The sequence below is a fragment of the Dermochelys coriacea genome, chromosome 16, assembly GCF_009764565.3.
Source record: "Dermochelys coriacea isolate rDerCor1 chromosome 16, rDerCor1.pri.v4, whole genome shotgun sequence".
In the NCBI taxonomy this organism is placed as follows: Eukaryota; Metazoa; Chordata; order Testudines; family Dermochelyidae; genus Dermochelys; species Dermochelys coriacea.
In genome coordinates, this window is record NC_050083.1 from 6,606,659 (window position 1) to 6,624,799 (window position 18,141).

At 49.2% G+C, this 18,141-nt stretch overlaps 1 protein-coding gene across 2 annotated transcripts in view; it reads left to right on the forward strand.

The window, feature by feature from the left end:
* LOC119844311 (glutamine synthetase) overlaps positions 1-3,237 on the forward strand; it is a 31,032-nt gene extending 27,795 nt beyond the window's left edge. For both annotated transcript variants that reach the window (XM_038374974.2, XM_038374975.2), the window contains exons 5-7: positions 182-309; positions 1,468-1,667; positions 2,539-3,237. In XM_038374974.2, coding sequence (XP_038230902.1) covers positions 182-309; positions 1,468-1,667; positions 2,539-2,860 — 650 coding nt within the window. In that variant the 3' untranslated portion in view covers positions 2,861-3,237. The remainder of the gene's footprint in view (positions 1-181; positions 310-1,467; positions 1,668-2,538) is intronic.
* The last annotated feature ends 14,904 nt before the right edge of the window (positions 3,238-18,141 follow it).

An 18,141-nucleotide genomic window follows, 5' to 3' on the forward strand; every position in this document is an offset into this window, starting at 1 on the left:
GCCAAGCTGGAGAAGCCATTGCATCTCTGTGGTTATTAGGGTTCTTGTGCAGGAAGGAGAGCTCTGAGAACATCTGAGTTCTAAATGCACGCTGGAAGATAAGCTTGTGGGATGGGAAATGAAGAGTCACTGCTCCTCCCTTGAGCTTGACTTGGTTGGTGACGTGGTGTCTTCCTTCTAGGGCCTTATTACTGTGGGGTTGGAGCAGACAAGGTGTACGGACGAGATATTGTCGAATCCCACTACAAGGCATGCATCTATGCCGGGGTGAAGATATGTGGCACCAACGCTGAGGTCATGCCCTCCCAGGTATGTACGGAAGGAGCATTTCTCATTGTCCCTGTCAAGAGAGCGTTCGTTGAGGCAGGAGGTTGAGGGGAATTGGAATACTTACCTTGCACTGCCTGACAGTGCCCCAAGCATTAGCTCTGCAGTGCTCTCCCTGGGGATCTGGTTCTTGCAGTCTCCAGCTTCCCTCTCCCCCACTTACTCGTAGCTGTTGCAGCACCTGACCTCTTGCCCAGTACGAAGAGAGCTGTCTGCACTGAGTATTCGTGGTCTTCAGCAAAACTACATGGAAGGGAGAAATGAGCTCCTTCTCCACCCAGGGGAAGTGTGTTCTTTTGGAGAACCTGGTCTCCAGTGCTGAAAGGTGGAAGCAGGGGTTTCCAAAGTCACTGTGCAGGCTTGATTTCCTCTACACCAGCACAGTCGCTTGCCACCGAGTCAAGTGACCTCGTTCAGCTAAGGCTTGGTCTCCAAGAGAAAGCTGCACCAGCTTCACTGATGGTGTGACTTTTAAACTAGTGCCAACCTTGAATAGCTCAAATTAATTCCTAATTCTGCATGAGAGGGTTGCACCCACTTTAAAAACGCATCATAAATCAAACCGGTCGACTTTCCCATGTAGACAGGACCTGAGTCTTGGCGCACTCAGTATGAGTCGTTCGGAGTTTTTGTTTTGGTTTGGTTTTTTTCCCCTGTCCCTGCTGTCTGTGGAATAGGGCTGAGGGTCATTGGCAAGGCAGTGTGTTGGGGTAGATCTTAGCCTGGCTGTACCTGCTCTCGGCATAAGTAGAGGATTTTATGCAGTGTTGTCTGCCCAACACCTTAACAAGCCCTGAATTGATTCTAACCCACAATGAAGTGAGCCCTCCTAAGCTTCTTGCTCCACTTCCTTCCATGTCCTGCACTTGATCCTTGCTAGTCTGGGTAATACCTACAGATGCTATAAAATTGCCTCTGAAAGGCATCAGATAATGCAAGCCTCTGTTTAATCATCCCGGGTGGAGCAGCCTCTGGCTGCACACTGGCAGGAGCCAGAGATTAAACCCTTGATAAATAGCTCACTGGCATGCATGCCAGAACACTTGGCAGGAGTCCGCCATGATCCACTGTTGAGTCAAAAGCAAGTGGCTAAGGGAGATACCCAAACCTTAGCGTTAATGTTCATCTTTCCCCTTCTAGTGGGAATTCCAGGTCGGGCCTTGTGAAGGCATCGAGATGGGAGATCACCTGTGGATGGCCAGGTTCATCTTGCACCGTGTCTGTGAAGACTTTGGGGTCGTGGCCACATTGGACCCCAAACCGATGACTGGCAACTGGAACGGAGCTGGGTGCCACACCAATTACAGCACAGAAGACATGAGGAAGGAGGGCGGTCTCAAGTGAGTTAATGCCGTTGCTAGGCTGGAGTCTGTCTGGGGTCATGGTTGGTAGCACCTTTCTAAGGGGATTACTGACATGGCTTCTAGATAATGGGCGAAATCCCGCCCCACAACCTGTGCACAGGGTCCTCATGAGGCAGACAGAAAACTGGTTTTGTAGTTTCACAGCCAAAAGGGACCATAAGATCATCTAGTACAGTGGTGCCCAACCTTATTACACGCAACAGTCACGTAAACTGAAGCACAACCTTGTGTGGGCCAAACAGATTCTACATATAGTAATAAGATTTAAAGTCCCCTGTGTTGATTCGTATTTTAAGTTTGGCTTGTTTTGTATGTACTTAAATAGTATTGTCTAGTTAAATACCAACAAAGACATCCATGCATAAAATTTGCGCACAACAACAAAATACTAATGAGTCGTCCGTTAGTATAGTGTGTTGAAGCAAGTCAGAGGCCTGATGAAATGCTCTGGTGGCCGTAGGTTGGGCACCCTGATCTAGTGTAAGCTGTAGAACACAGGCTGTTGAATTTCATCCAGATTCCCCATGTTGGGCCCAGTGACTTCAGTCACACGAAAATATTGTGGTTCTCAGAAGACCACTGTGGTGTGCCCCACACAGAGAACAGGTGAGACCGAGGTGCTGCCTGTCCCTGGAGCCCTGCATGCGTCTCTTGCTTAAGTAGCTGCATTTGGCAGGATTCTGAGTCATGCTCACCCCCCACACCCAAAGAGCACTTCATGTTGACATGGTCTCTGTATTACTTGTGTTGTGGTAGTGCCTGGGAGCCCCCACCATAGCCCAGGCTTCCACTGGGCAACGTGCTGCATATCTGTGGTTTTTAAACTGTTCCTCTCCTTGTTGGTTAGATGTATTGAAGCTGCCATTGAGAAGCTAAGCAAGCGACACGACTACCACATCTGTGTGTACGACCCCAGAGGAGGCAGGGATAACTCCAGACGACTGACCGGCCACCATGAGACTTCGAGCATCTTTGAGTTCTCTGCCGGCGTGGCCAACCGAGGAGCCAGCATCCGTATCCCCCGCCAAGTTGGCCAGGATGGCTATGGCTACTTCGAGGACCGCCGACCTGCAGCCAACTGCGACCCATATGCTGTCACAGAGGCCATTGTGAGGACGACGTGTCTCAACGAGACAGGGATGCAAACAACAGACTATGCAGACAAATGAGGTGTTGAAGGGGGTGGGGGTTTGATTCTAATCTAGTTTCTCATGTGGGTTTTATGAACATGTGACCTGGTCCGCTGTAAAGTCCAGACTCTTTAGAACTTTGCTTCTGGTCTTGTGAAATGGTGGCTTAGAAAAATTTCTAGATATATTGGGGAAGGGAGAATCTATATAGTTCTCAGCCAAACTCCTGGTTACTGGTTTTAGATCACACATGGGGTTTTTAAAACTTGGATTTAATTTTTTTAATTGACTTTATACTGTGATGTACATAGACTCCTATGTAAAAGCAACTGTTGTTGAATCTGTTCTTCCCTCTCCACCCTGCTGTATTTGTATTGTAAGGTAACAATAAATAGTCTTATTGGCTGACATGTCAACAAGTCTCTGCTATAAATACTTTTTTTTTTTTTTGAGTGGTGGTTTGGGGGTTTTTTTGCCTTTTTCTATAGTTTCTCCACAGATTTAACTCTGGGATCACTTAGTGTACCACTGATAGGCAGCCACCTGTGGGGTGAGACATGGCAGCTTTTCAATAATGTACAGTGTTAGGAAACTTGGGGCGGGGGGGGTGGGGAGAAGATACCTGTTTCAAGCAGAACTGCTGATTGCTGACTGACAGAGAATTTAGGTAGCAGTATGGCCAAATTCCATCGCAGGCTGGATACTGCACAAGATAATGAAGCAACCTTGAAGATGGGTGTTCTGGGATCTTTAATGACCAGAGGTGGTCAGGACCTTTGATTGTATTTCTTGACTGAAAGGCACCCATAGAGCCCCATGCTGGGGTGTCCTACAAACCTTCAGTAACTCTGCTTCATGCAGCACCTCTGTTTCCTGAAGGCTGCTGGACAAGGCCTGACCCTGCTTACCATGGACAGGACACCAGGTGGGATCACTACACGATGTGGCCTGACAAGCGCAATGAAGTCTAGTGGGATGCGTGCTGTATCTCAGACCTTGGTGACTGCCACCACAATGCCTGCAGCTGCTGGAAACTAACTCAAGGCAGGAGGTGCCTAACCTGAGTGAATGCAATTGCATTCTGATCCAAGAGAAGATGTTGCTTCCTGTTTGCTCTCATGGGGGAACAAGACCAATCCCAATGTTGGTCCATCCCCTGTCCCAACCCCACAGCTCCCCACCCCCCAAATCTGGCAAAGCTCTGGATTTTTTCCTCCCCCGCTGCCCCATTTTTAACTATGCTTTTAACCACCTTTTGTGGTCCTCTGTGGAAGCAAAAGTCCTTTATGCTGACCAGTGGATGGCCTTATGTCCATATTGCTTGTGAATATGCCCCAACACATGGCTCATTGGGGATGCCCAGACAACAGTATGCATGGACACGCCTAGCAAGTGATACTGATGTCCCTACTCTGGCTGCATGCCATATGTCCCCTAGGTATTTAGCATGGTTTTGATCAGTCGGAGCTGTCCTGAGTAGAGCTCCATGGGGCAATAGGTTAGTAGGGGGCAAGTGCTTGGGCTGTGGGAATCCAGTCTGGGTCTCTGGTACAGTAGTGCACCAGGCTACCTCCTTGGAAGGAAGCAAGAAGAGTTGCTGTTTTCTCTCTACTGCACGGGATTCTGTTGCCACGGGCTCCATAACTGCCCCCTTCCAGTCTGATCATTACTGCATTTCCTACAGGTGGCTGCACGTCACCCGTGTAGCGTGCACAGGATCTGTGCATCCTGCTTCCAGCCCTAAAACAGGCTGGACCGTGGCTGACTGCCTTGCCCTGACTCAGTCTGCTCATGGGAAGCTGAAAGCCCATCCACCTTAGACGTGATTCTCCGAAAGACAAACAGAGCACGTGCAGCCTGAGCAAACATGGCTGGGACTGGGTGAGCAGCTGGCAGGTGTTTACACAGCAGGGTGCGGCTGGCTGACTCAGCAGCCATCCTCGTGGCCTGATTCCTAAGTATCCTAGTTAATGGTGTAGGGCTCCATTTAGAGCGAGGGTCAGACTTAGTTTAACGGGGCCTGAAGCATACAAATGAGCCATGGTAACAGGTCTCTCGGGGGCTGCTTATGCACCCACCTGTGCTACTCACTTGTGTCATTTAGGCATTTCTGTGGGTGAGGAAAAGGAGGAGGTGTGGACCCATCACTCAGATTTGTCATGTGCCACTGACTCCCCTGGCTTAAATGCATAAATGTTATGCTTAAATGCATAAATGTCCAATTAACCCATCACCTTCAAGGTAGTTTCTGCCATACACTCCATTAAGGAAATCAGGGGCAGGCTCTGGGGTTTGGCTCAAAGCAATGTTTACCAAGCTGCCTGGGTCTTGATTCCTACGGAGTTTATTGATAGAGGGCAGTTTAAAAGCCTGGGCAGGATCATTCCACCACATCGGAATCGGACGCCCGTCATTTGCTCTGCTAGTTGGCATGGTAGCGTTAGACTAGGTGTGAGTGCCCAGAGGGGGCCCCCCCGGCTGAAGGGCAACCAATGGCTATAGGATTGCTGCCTCCTTTGAAGGGCAGGGCATGGGAAACGTAGATCAGATGCAGGTGCTGAATGCAAATATAGGACAGGTACTTCTCCGTGGGCTGGGTTGAGTGGCTTGTCATAGACAGGCAATAAAAAGCTGCATGTCTAGAATGATGCAGCTTGACACTCCCATCGCAGGTCCACCTTTTTCTTTTTCTTTTGCAGAACTGAAGCTTTTCTGCTTAAAGATACTATGTTTCTAGCCAGGCCAGTTGTGAAGGAAAGCCTGAGCATGCACAATGCATGCAGGGCTCCTTTAAGGCTTAGCTATACTATAATTGGTAGAGAACCCACTTACAACACAAAGAGGTCCTGGCCTTGAGTAAGATACACTTTTAGCAGAGAGGGGACCTCCCCATGTCTCCAAAGAACCTCTCCATCTTGCTTGGGCCAAGGAGGTAGCACACTGTAAGGGCATGGTACAAAACCCAGGGCTTCTGCCCATCAAAGTGATAGGCTAACCAGAGAACAGCAACCTCACCTGTCCAAATGACAGACCATTGCAAGCCGCCTTACAGAAACAAAGAGAGAGAGTGCTGGGTGGCTTCAACAGGCTCCTGCAGGGCAGCTGGGGGAATTTCTAAAATACTGGGCCCAGTCACAACGGACTGCTTCATCCTTGAATATCTTTTGGTGACTCTGTATCCGGTATTGGGGTAGGGCTAGTACCTAAGAGCCTGATTCTGCTCTTGTGCTCCTGTAAATCAGGAGACGCTCCCTTGGAGTGGAGGGCGTGACACCAAGCCAGACCTCTGAATTGGACTCTACTAGGAAACCTGGCATACTCAGGCTACCATCGGAAATACAAAAACTCTGGGGCTGTGCAAGAATTTCCTATTGGCTCTGAACATAACAGAAGCATCCAAGGGCCAAATGCTGCCTGGAGTAAATTTAGAATAAATGTACTGATCTGCCTGGCAACAGACGCTTCCAGAGAGGGTGTGGTGAAAGCGACACTGCCAGAATTTCCCACTACTAATTGTTTGTAACTTCCTAATGAGAAAGGGCAAATATGAGCACACAGTTCCCTCCTTCTTAGCGTGAAATGCTGTGCTACTGGGGAAGGGATCGTTCTCAACAATGTAAGGAATGCTATTTACTTTTGAGAAAATGAATAAAGAAATGTAGGTGTGGAACAGAGAGGTTCTTTATAATTACTTCTCTGGCCAGCACCAGCTTGCAGAGAGAGCACTTGGGAAAGACGGTTCACCCAACATTACGTTATGTTCCCTGTGCTAAGGTGGGGGGGGCCTAAACACACAAAGACTTATTTTTCAAAGGGACATCAAGCTGGTTTGCTAGCTCCCTCTACTCATTGTAGCATCAACACAGTCCCTAGTGGATTTTGATTGCCACAATACCCCTGTGAGCTAGGGAAGCATTATCCCCCTTGTATAACTGGGAAACTGAGGCACAGAGACAATTCAATGACTTTCCTACAGGGCGTTTGTGGCTGAGATAGGAATTGAACCCAAGTTTTCTGAAGCCCATACAGGTCCTTGATCCACTAGACCAACCTACTCCTATGGAGAGCTACTGGTAGCTTAGGCACCTAAGCACAGATCCTCAAAAGTAGTTAGGTACCTATCTCTCATTGATTTCAATGGCAGTTAGGTACCAAAATAGTTCTGAGGACCTGGCCCATAACTGTTGTTTGCGGCCTTTGAAAATCTTCCCCAAGATGTTATGTTCAGAGCATGTATTTTTGGTCCAAAAAATGGCCAGAAGAACTGACGGTGAAATTGTCCACTCACATGGCCAGGCACGACAGACACTTGAGGGAGCCATTGCCAGGCCACCAATGGCATGAAATGTCCTTTGCAAGGCGTCAAGCACAGCCACACAGCAAACCTGGGTTGGTGCACGTGCGTGCCATACAGTAGCAGCTATGCCCAGGGCATTCTGGGATTCCTGAGACCTCTGGCCCAGGGGCTTGTGGGTAATTTACATAATTTACATAGACGTCGAGACATGCTGAACTGATGCAGCCATGCTGTTTGTCATTTCCTGTTTGTGCTGTGGGAAAACCAGTCAGCTGCAGCAGTTCATCCCACATCTTCCACCCCGGCGATGGCTGTAGCTCGTCAGCCAGACACGGCTGGCTCCTGTTTTGATTCATGTCTGTGTCTTCTCTGTGCTTCAAGAGATGGAGGCTTTTGTTCTGGTGACATACAGAAGGCCGAACCCCCTGCTGAGGACTGAATTGGGCCCAATGGGGCCTCGCAGAGAGAGCCCAGGTCCCCCGCATCCTTGTACCATCGCTGCCACTGAGCTGTTGTGTGAGTCTGGGTAAGTCCCGTCTCTGTGCCTCCATAGCCCCATCCGTAAAACAGGAATGATGATCGTGACCCTCGTTTGTAACAGGAAGTGAGATCTATGGATGAAGAGCTAAATATTAAATCCACCTGCTCCCTCATGGCTATATACACAGAACTTCCCAGCTCACATATCCCTGAAAGCTAAATCGCCACCCACTGCCTTCTTCTGGGTGTGTTACTGCCCAGGTAGGTCATCCAGGTTGTAATTGGTTCAAGTAACCTTCCCACACACCGCAACACTCCTGCCTGCAGCCACATGTCCTCTGGACATGTGTAAACTCTCTGACTTTGGCAGGAGACAGAGGAACTTGGAGAAACGGCTTCGAGCATCTGGGCTGGCCACACCTCTGTGGAGATCAGAGACAAACACGGCAGCTCTGAGGACAAGGGGCTTTTGTGGGAGGTCAGAGTTAATTCACCTTTGCTGATCACTGCATACCAGGTCAGTAAAACCAAATGCTACTCGTCAGTAGAAAGCTTTAAGGCCAGCCCAGAAGAGGGGTAGGAATTCCACATTGGAATCTGTTGGAACTGGAGTTGCAGGTCAATATTTATCTCCTATTATTTAACGGCATTTTGGGCTGTATAAGTAGGAGCATTGCCAGCAGATCAAGGGATGTGATCGTTCCCCTCTATTCGGCATTGGTGAGGCCTCATCTGGAGTACTGTGTCCAGTTTTGGGCCCCACACTACAAGAAGGATGTGAAAAAATTGGAAAGCGTCCAGCGGAAAGTAACAAAAATGATTAGGGGGCTGGAGCACTAGACTAATGAGGAGAGGCTGAGGGAACTGGGATTGTTTAGTCTGCGGAAGAGAAGAATGGGGGGCGGGATTTGATAGCTGCTTTCAACTACCTGAAAGGGGGTTCCAAAGAGGATGGTTCTAGACTGTTCTCAGTGGTAGCAGATGACAGAACAAGGAGTAATGGTCTCAAGTTGCAGTGGGGGACCTTTAGGTTGGATATTAGAAAAAACTTGTTCACTAGGAGGGTGGTGAAGCACTGGAATGGGTTACCTAGGGAGGTGGTCGAATCTCCATCCTTAGAGGTTTTTAAGGTCAGGCCTGACAAAGCCCTAGCTGGGATGATTCAGTTGGGGATTAGTCCTGCTTTGAGCAGGGGGTTGGACTAGATGACCTCCTGAGGTCCCTTCCAAGCCTGATATTCTATGATTCTGTGATATTGCAGTAGCACCCAAAGGCCCCCAGCAAGGAGTAGGAGTGCAGATTGCTAACACTTAATATGACTCTTTGGGGTGTATTGGAAAGTGGTTAAAAAGGACAAGCTACCACTTTAAGTGTAATGGGTTTCCTGGTCCTGCTTGCAGGCTAGGGGGCGTGGAGGGAAGCCGTGTGATCTAGCATCTGAGTCAGCAGATAGCCAGACCAGTCTGGATAGAGACAGTATAAAACAAGGTGGAGTGAGCTGTGTCTTGTTGCCTTAGGGAGCAGCCTTTTGTCTCTCTCTTTCTGATTTTTTGGAGTTCTTGTGTTGTTGTTCTGAATGCTAAGAAATAAAGTAGTGTTACATTGCAACCTGCCAGAGAGGAATGTTATCTAACTCCTCTGTGTGTATGCTGTGAACGCAGCAATGTTAACAAACTAATCCATGCACCAGGCAAGCATCATTACCTCCATTTTACAGATGGTAAAACAGAGGCACCCAGGGAGAAGTGACTCGTTCAGCTAGTCTGTGGGAGACCTGAGGTTAAAACTCTGGAGTTCCTGGCTCCCAAGTCCTCTAGAGTCTAGAGGACCCCAGTTTGAGAAACAGTCACTAACTTGGGTGCCCCTTGCCAACTTATGGGAGCCAATGGCACCATCTGACCAGTGACTAGCCCTGCATGCAGTTATGCAAAGAAGCTGAAGATTCCCTTCAGGCTTCTGGCCCTAGTTGCCTCTGTTGTTAGGTGCTGGGAACCCTGGCTGGCTGCGTGTGAAACGCTGGGGGGCGAGTGCTAGCAATGGGTTTGGAGAGAGTTCAGAATGTTCTGCTCATTCAGGAGTTCCCTGTTCAGCCAGCTGCATTGAGCTGAGGAGGGACCCAGGCAAAAACCACAGAGCCACACACTTGTGCACTCTGCCATCTGGAAGTGGGTCCAAACCCTGCCGTTCCCATTCATGGCTAGTTCCGACCTAGTGTTCTATCCGCTAGCCTTTCCCCACCGACACCTGTGGGATCCTGTGTCCCCAGCAGGGACTCGGTTGAATGTGAGGTGCAGAGGGGAGAATCTCTGTTTTAACAGCGACAGCTGCTCTTTAGCACAGTCTGAGAAGGCCACCCACCCAGCCTGCACCCATCCGTCTTATTCACTGGCTCCAGCGACTCGGGCTCCTGCCTGGGCCAAGATCTTCCCACCAGTTTCCAGACAATAAGGGTGCAGTCCTGGCTTGCAAAACATATCTCCTTTCCTGGCTATTGTCTCATGAGCCTGGTCCTTGCAGCCTGAGCAGGACACTTGCTTCTCCTGCAACAGGGGCAGCACGGTTGGGATTCAGCTGCCAGAATTAGGTGGGCTCCTCTCAAGCCAGCTCAGGTCCCCCCTAGCTTGAGTTTGACCCTGCAAGAAGCACCTCTCAAATGCAAAGCTCCCATCTCCCTCCGCTGCAGGTCTGACTGCTCACCTTCCACACGTGGGTGGAGAAGGAAAAGACAAACTGTTTACTTTATAGGTGCCTAGTCAGGCTGCTTGTTAGCAGGACTCCAGCTGGTCTAACCCAGACCTTACCGGGCTGTGTAGGTAATTGTCCCTGGGCGACATACAGGTTACAGACACGCTTCTCTGGATGTTTTGCTGCCCCCAACAGGCGCAGACAGGAACAACACATGCTTACCTAGTATGTAACCTCAGGCACCTCCCTTACCATATTTGGCCCAGATTCAAAGTCACTCCCATCAGGAGCTACAATTTCCCTCAACCCCCTTCTTTCTGTCATGTGAGCCCGCTCCTTTCTGGGCGGCAGCTTCCTGCCTGGTGTGGTTCTTGCCGGAGAATGGTAGTCTGTGGAAAACCCAAGCCCCCGCCGCACCCAGCCCTCCTCCTCCTCACGTCCTGCCTGCAGTACGAGAACCAGGGGGTCCTTGCTGAAATGAACAGCTGGCAAAGTCAGAGCAAACATCAAGAAACTATTCCCAGGGCATGTGGAACTCCCTACCACAGGATGCGGCAGACCGATGGTCTCAAACTGTGAAGATTTAAAATTCAGATCAGGACTCCCTGAACATTCTGGGGTGCCTGGATCTGAGGTTTAGGTTTGTGCTTATCTGTAGCCATAGGTCCATTTCTGTGACAGGATTCACCCTGGACTTCGCAGATGGAGGACCCCAGTGCGGGGTGGGGGGAGTTACAGGCATGGAAGTAGTTGTAACCCACTTGTGAGTGTACTTTCTGTACTGATCCTCAGAGGATATGAGCTGTTCCAGCCTCCCCCCCCCCCCGGATTAGCTCTTTTACTCAAGCTCATAGAGTATAGAATATAGAATATCAGGGTTGGAAGGGACCTCAGGAGATCATCTAGTCCAACCCCCTGCTCAGAGCGGGACCAATCCCCAATTTTTGCCCCAGATCCCTAAATGGCCCCCTCAAGGATTGAACTCACAACCCTGGGTTTAGCAGGCTAGTGCTCAAACCACTGAGCTATCCCTCCACCCTACAGCAGCTTATACTTTCAGCTCTGCAGAACCCCGGTTCAGTCCCTGGGGTGTTGGCAAAAACCATGTGTGGGGTGTGCAAGGGACCAGGCTGCCTATTACGTTTGTAGCACAAGTTGGGACATGGCCAGGGCCAGAGGAGAGCTGATCATTCAGTGTGTCCCCTGAACAGCATCTCCAGGGGAACAGGTGATGGCCAGCTTAGCAGAAGATGTAATTTACTTACACCTCCCCACCAAGAGAGTCAGGTACTGTAGCTGGATAACTTACATTTGCATATGCAGGTAAAAGAAGTGAGTGATCAGACACCATGCTGCAGGGCATATGCGGCTCCCCACCACCGGGGGTCAGGAAGGAATCCCCTTCCCTCCTCCACACAGCATCCTTAGCTCAACTGGCCAGCTGCATGCTGGGCTCTTTCACCATCCTCTGAGCAGTGGGGCACGCCCAGAGGATACTGTTTGGATAGTGGGTTGATTTGGTACGGCAAATCCTATGGAATCCAGATGCAGCCTTTCATACGGGGCAGCCTGAATGGCTGAGAACCAACCCCTGCTCAATTGGCTGTAATTGCTCTAGTTTGCTGGAGAGAGCATCAGTAACAGCCTGCTAGAAAATGGCAATCCCAAGCCTCACTCCCATCACTTAGCACTGCCCCCTGCAGCCCCTGGCATAGGGAGCGTGCTGGGGCATTCCCAGGTGGGAGGAGACAACCAGAGTGCTGTTACACTTTGGCATCCTCGGCTGGCCGACAGCCCCTTGGGGACAAGAACCAGCCAACAGGACTGCTCTGAACGATGCCAGTGGCCCAGCTGGCTCCAGAATCAGGGAACTGCAAATAGCACTTCCTCAGGGTGCAGATCCAGGGTGCAGCTGAGGATGCAGAACCCTGCCTCTGTAAAACGTGCTGCGAATGAGGTTCGGTGCTTAGCTCCTGGTGTCCCTGGAAGAGCGGTCAGGGAACAGGTGGCAGGCCAGGCTGTCCTAGTGTCTCCTGCCCCAAACACAGAGCGAGGTGCGAGTCACTGCATCAAGTGGCTGCCAACTCTTCTTTCAAACCCCTGCTTGCATCCCCCAAAGACGACGTTTAAAAAAAAGGGCAAAAAAAGATGAGAAGATTGGCAGGGACTGTTGCGGTTATCTAGTCTGAACTCCTGTATGGCACAGGCCATAGGACTTCCCTGAGTTAATTCCTGTTTGAACAAGGGCAGAGCTTTTAGAAAAACTTCCAGTCTTGTTCGACAAGTGTCCAGTGCTGGAGATCCACCACGCCCCTTGGTGTGTTGTTCCAATGGTCAGTTACCCTCCCTGTTAAAAATTGGCCCCTTATTTCTAGTCTAAATTTGTCTAGCTTCAACTTCCAGCCATTGGATCGTGCTACCCCTTTGTCAGCTGGACTGACCAGCCCCCCAGGATCAAATTTCTGTTCCCCGTGTCGTTACTTATAGACAATAATCCAATCGCCCTCGAACCTTTGTGCCAGATATTGCAACCCCAGGCAATACTTTTGGGGGAATCTATTGTATTAAGTCAATGAATGGTTTATGTGTCACTGTGGGCCTGGGATTGTCTGCATGGGTCACCGTAGCTCCTTCAGGAACCAGAAATAGTGGGCAATTGGGACGGGACACACCCCACCCTGCACTTGCTAATTAGGTGCACCTGTAGCACATGCGCTGCTTGGAGAAGGGGAGCTTAAAAAGGTGAAGCTGACCAGAGACTGGAGGGGAGTTTACCTAAGAAGAGAAGCTGCCAGAGAGCCCAGCCCAAGGCAGTGACTGGCCTTTCCTCCCTCCTTGTTTAGGGTAGAGAGACATTGCAGCCTGAATCTGGTTGTCTGCTCTCTGTCAGTGCCCTGTAGCTGCACCTGAGGGGCAGTGCCAGGGCCTGGAGGTAATTAGACTGAAAAAGGACCCTGGGTGTGAGCTCAGCTCTGGCAGGGAACTTGCCTGGGTTCTGGAGAAGGGTTCTGGGTTCTGGGTTCTGGGGCATGAAACTTAGAGGCAACAGCCAGGCTGAGAGCCAGATGACTACAGGGGTGATTAAGATAAACCATGGAGGTTGTAGCATCTTCAGGGAGGTGTTGTGCTCTGGGGAGTGGGCTGCATATACTGGTTAAACTAGGTTTTCAGAAACCAGCAGACAGAGAAAGGGCTTAGGATAGAAAGAAGGCCCTGAGCACTTAGATGCAGCCTTTTTATGAGCCAGCAAACAGACAGGACCTTCTGTCCAAGGGGCACCCCACTCTTGTGAAAGGGTCGGAAAGACTTTAGCTTACAAGGGCCCCATAAGCCTAAGAGTGACTATAAAAGGTTTTTCTCTCCTGCTGGTAATAGCTCACCTTAACTGATCACTTTCATTGTAGTGTGTATGATAACACCCATTGTTTCATGTTCTTTGTGTATATAAAATCGTCCTACTGTATTTTCCACTGCATGCATCCGATGAAGTGAGCTGTAGCCCACGAAAGCTTATGCTCAAATAAATTTCTTAGTCTCTAAGGTGCCATAAGTACTCCTGTTCTTTTTGCAGATACAGACTAACACGGCTGCTGGTCTGAAACCTGCCAGTATGTTGTGTGTTTCAATCTGTTTGTTGTTTTTATATGTTTTCTCTGGAATGCTTTTGCCCTATGAATAAATGTGCTTGCCCTGGGAAGTGCTGTGTGATAACAGGCAACTGCAGGCAATACACTGCCCATAGACCTTGCAGAGAAAGTAGTGCACGGATGCTGGTCATTAGGCAGACTGGCTTGCTGAGGATATTGCAGTGTTAGGCGGAGAGCAGTGCAGCCTTAAAACCCATGGTGGGAAGAGTGTGGGACAAGGCTCATTACCCAAAGACAAGTGATGGCTGGAGACATGAGACCTAACTGGGCACTGCTGGAGTGGATCATGGGGGATGCAGGTTCCATTATGCTGAAACTGTGCCCACCTGCTCTTTGTTGTTCTAAATAGACTCCAAGTGCTCCATCTATCACTATAAGGCTTTTCTAATCCTTTAATCATTCTCATGGCTCTTCTCTGAACCTTTTCCAGTTTACCAACATCCTTCAAGTGTGGACACCAGAACTGACCACAGGATTCCAGCAGCCGTCACACCAGTGCCCAGTATGAAATAACCTCTCCAGTCCTACTCAAGATTCCTCTGTTTATACAGCCAATGGTCACTGAATCCTTTTGGCCACAGCATCACACTGGGAGTTCATGATCCACTATGACCCCCACATACACCTACAAACCTTTCCTACTGTAGGCTAGGCCTGAGTAAGCCACTAGCAGAACTAGGGACAGAAGCCAGGTCTCCTGACTCTAAGTGTAATATTCTGTCCACTTGGTCACATCTGGCTCCTTATTTTGGACAGATGGGGGAGGGGGGAAATCTGTGGAGTCTGGTTTGCAAACTTGACTTTTACAGGTTTTATAAAACTAATTCAAGATCTCAAACTTCTTTCCCCCTGTGACTTAATCCATTTACCCCCTGGGATATTTAGTTTTGCAACAGAAAGGGCTTCCTAGCTGGAGGGAAGCCTGCGCTGTGTATTGGTGACAGCAGAACACTGCACACATGACCCAGCATTTAAACTGTAAGCCCCTCGGGGCAGGGAGTTTGTCATTCTCTATGCACATTGATCCCACTCAGTCGAAGTAACTGCTTCAAAAACTGAATTATTATAACAAAGGGCACCCCATAGGCTTCCTGGCAGGAGTGAGATTTGCAAAACACTTGGCAGTAACTCAGCGCTGCCACCTGCGTGCTGTGAGGTGCAGAAAGTCAGACAAACAGCTCCCATCAGGCCTGGAAATGGTGTCTTTGGATAGTGCGACATAAACACAGGCAGGTTGTAGTATTATCTGTGACCACCAGGGGGCGGTAGTCAAGCTTTTTTTTTCCCTGTAGCCTTGCAACATACCTTGACATGATCAGATGATATGGGGTGGGTGGCTGGGGATGTGTGTGTGCTGTACAGGACAGATGTCTCTGACTTCCTCAGATTTCAGGTGCTTTTCATAACTATGAATTCCATTCCCTTTAATTCAGTTGGTTATAAAAGCAGGTTATAAAGAGGACACTAGATTTAACAATAGCATTAGTCAAAGCCTCTGGCCAGAAGAGGGTTTAATGGGTCAAGACCTGAACTAAAATGTCAATAATAGCTTCTTTGTCCATATTCCTGGCTGTACAGCTTGGCTGATTCTTTCTTTCAGCTGGAGTTAATGAGCATTGCAACTGCTCCAAACTAAGCCCACTGACAATCAGATCTCTCTCTTCATAAGCTTAGTTGTGCCTTTAAAGGTCTGTGATAAGAATATTTTATTTGATAGAACACCTTTGATCCCAAGGACTCTCAAAACAGCTTACAAGATAGACATTGTCATGGAGTCCCTGGTCGATGCTCCGTAACTGCTCCATACAATGCCAGGCAGGACTCTGGGGAAGTCTCCTCTCTGTGAGTAATATTCTATCTGCTACCCAAGATCCATAAACCTGGAAATCCTGGATGCCCCATCATCTCAGGCATTGGCACCCTGACAGCAGGATTGTCTGGCTATGTAGACTCCCTCCTCTTGCCCTACGTTACCAGCACTTCCAGCTATCTTCGAGACACCACTGACTTCCTGAGGAAACTACAATCCATCGGTGATCTTCCTAAAAACACCATCCTGGACACTATGGATGTAGAAGCCTCTACACCAACATTCCACTCAAAGATGGACTACAAGCCGTCAGGAACAGTATCCCTGATAATGTCACGGCTAACCTGGTGGCTGAACTTTGTGACTTTGTCCTGACCCATAACTATTTCACATTTGGGGACAATGTATACCTTCAAATCAGCGGCACTGCGATGGGTACCCACATGGCCCCACAGTATGCCAACATTTTTATGGCTGACTTAGAACAACGCTTCCTCAGCTCTCATCCCCTAATGCCCCTACTCTACTTGCGCTACATTGATGACATCTTCATCATCTGGACCCATGGAAAAGAAGCCCTTGAGGAATTCCACCAGGATTTCAACAATTTCCATCCCACCATCAACCTCAGCCTGGACCAGTCCACACAAGAGATCCACTTCCTGGACACTACGGTGCTCATACGCGATGGTCACATAAACACCACCCTATATCGGAAACCTACTGACCGCTATTCCCACCTATATGCCTCTAGCTTTCATCCAGATCATACCACACGATCCACTGTCTACAGCCAAGCTCTACGATATAACCGCATTTGCTGCAACCCCTCAGACAGAGACAAACACCTACAAGATCTCTATCATGCATTCCTACAACTACAATACCCACCTGCTGAAGTGAAGAAACAGATTGACAGAGCCAGAAGAGTACCCAGAAGTCACCTACTACAGGACAGGCCCAACAAAGAAAATAACAGAACGCCACTTGCCATCACTTTCAGCCCCCAACTAAAACCTCTCCAACGCGTCATCAAGGATCTACAACCTATCCTGAAGGATGACCCATCACTCTCACAGATCTTGGGAGACAGGCCAGTCCTTGCTTACAGACAGCCCCCCAACCTGAAGCAAATACTCACCAGCAACCACACACCACATAACAGAACCACTAACCCAGGATCCTATCCTTGCAACAAAGCCCGTTGCCAACTCTGTCCACATATCTATTCAGGGGACACCATCATAGAGCCTAATCACATCAGCCACACTATCAGAGGCTTGTTCACCTGCGCATCTACCAATGTGATCTATGCCATCATGTGCCAGCAATGCCCCTCTGCTATGTACATTGGTCAAACTGGACAGTCTCTACGTAAAAGAATAAATGGACACAAATCAGACATCAAGAATTATAACATTCAAAAACCAGTTGAAGAACACTTCAATCTCTCCGGTCACTCGATTACAGACCTGAGAGTGGCTATCCTTCAACAAAAAAACTTCAAAAACAGACTCCAGTGAGAGACTGCTGAATTGGAATTAATTTGCAAACTGGATACAATTAATTTAGGCTTGAATAGAGACTAGGAATGGATGAGTCATTACACAAAGTAAAACTATTTCCCCATGTTATTTCTCCCCCCCACCCCACCCCCCACTGTTCTTCAGATGTTCTTGTCAACTGCTGGAAATAGCCTACCTTGCTTGTCACCATGAAAGGTTTTCCTCCTTCCCGCCCCCGCTGCTGGTGATGGCTCATCTTAAGTGATCACTCTCCTAACAGTGTGTATGATAAAACCCATTGTTTCATGTTCTGTGTGTGTGTATATAAATCTCTCCACTGTATTTTCCACCAAATGCATCCGATGAAGTGAGCTGTAGCTCACGAAAGCTTATGCTCAAATAAATTTGTTAGTCTCTAAGGTGCCACAAGTCCTCCTTTTCTCTGTGAGCAGACTGTCTCCAGGGCAAACAGCTCACACAGCTTCAACCTTCCTGGGTCTGACCTCGGAGCATTCAGCATCCTCTGACCCTCCGCCCAGGCTGGGGTCTTGGGGAAGCCAGAGGGTCCTGCACCCCAACTTCACAGTCAGACATGACTCTCAGCCAGCCAGTAAAACAGAGATGTATTAGATGACAGGAACATGGTCTAACATAGAGCTTGTAGGTACAGAGAACAGAACCCCTCAGCCGGGTCCATTTTGGGGGGCAGTGAGCCAGACAACCACATCTGCACTTCACTCCTCGTCCCCAGCCAGCCCCAAACGGACTCATCCTCCAGTCCCTCCTCCTCTGGGCTTTGTCCCTTTCCCGGGCCAGGAGGTCACCTGATTCCTTTGTTCTCCAACCCTTTAGCTCTCACCTTGCAGGGGGAAAGGGCCCAGGCCATCAGTTGCCAG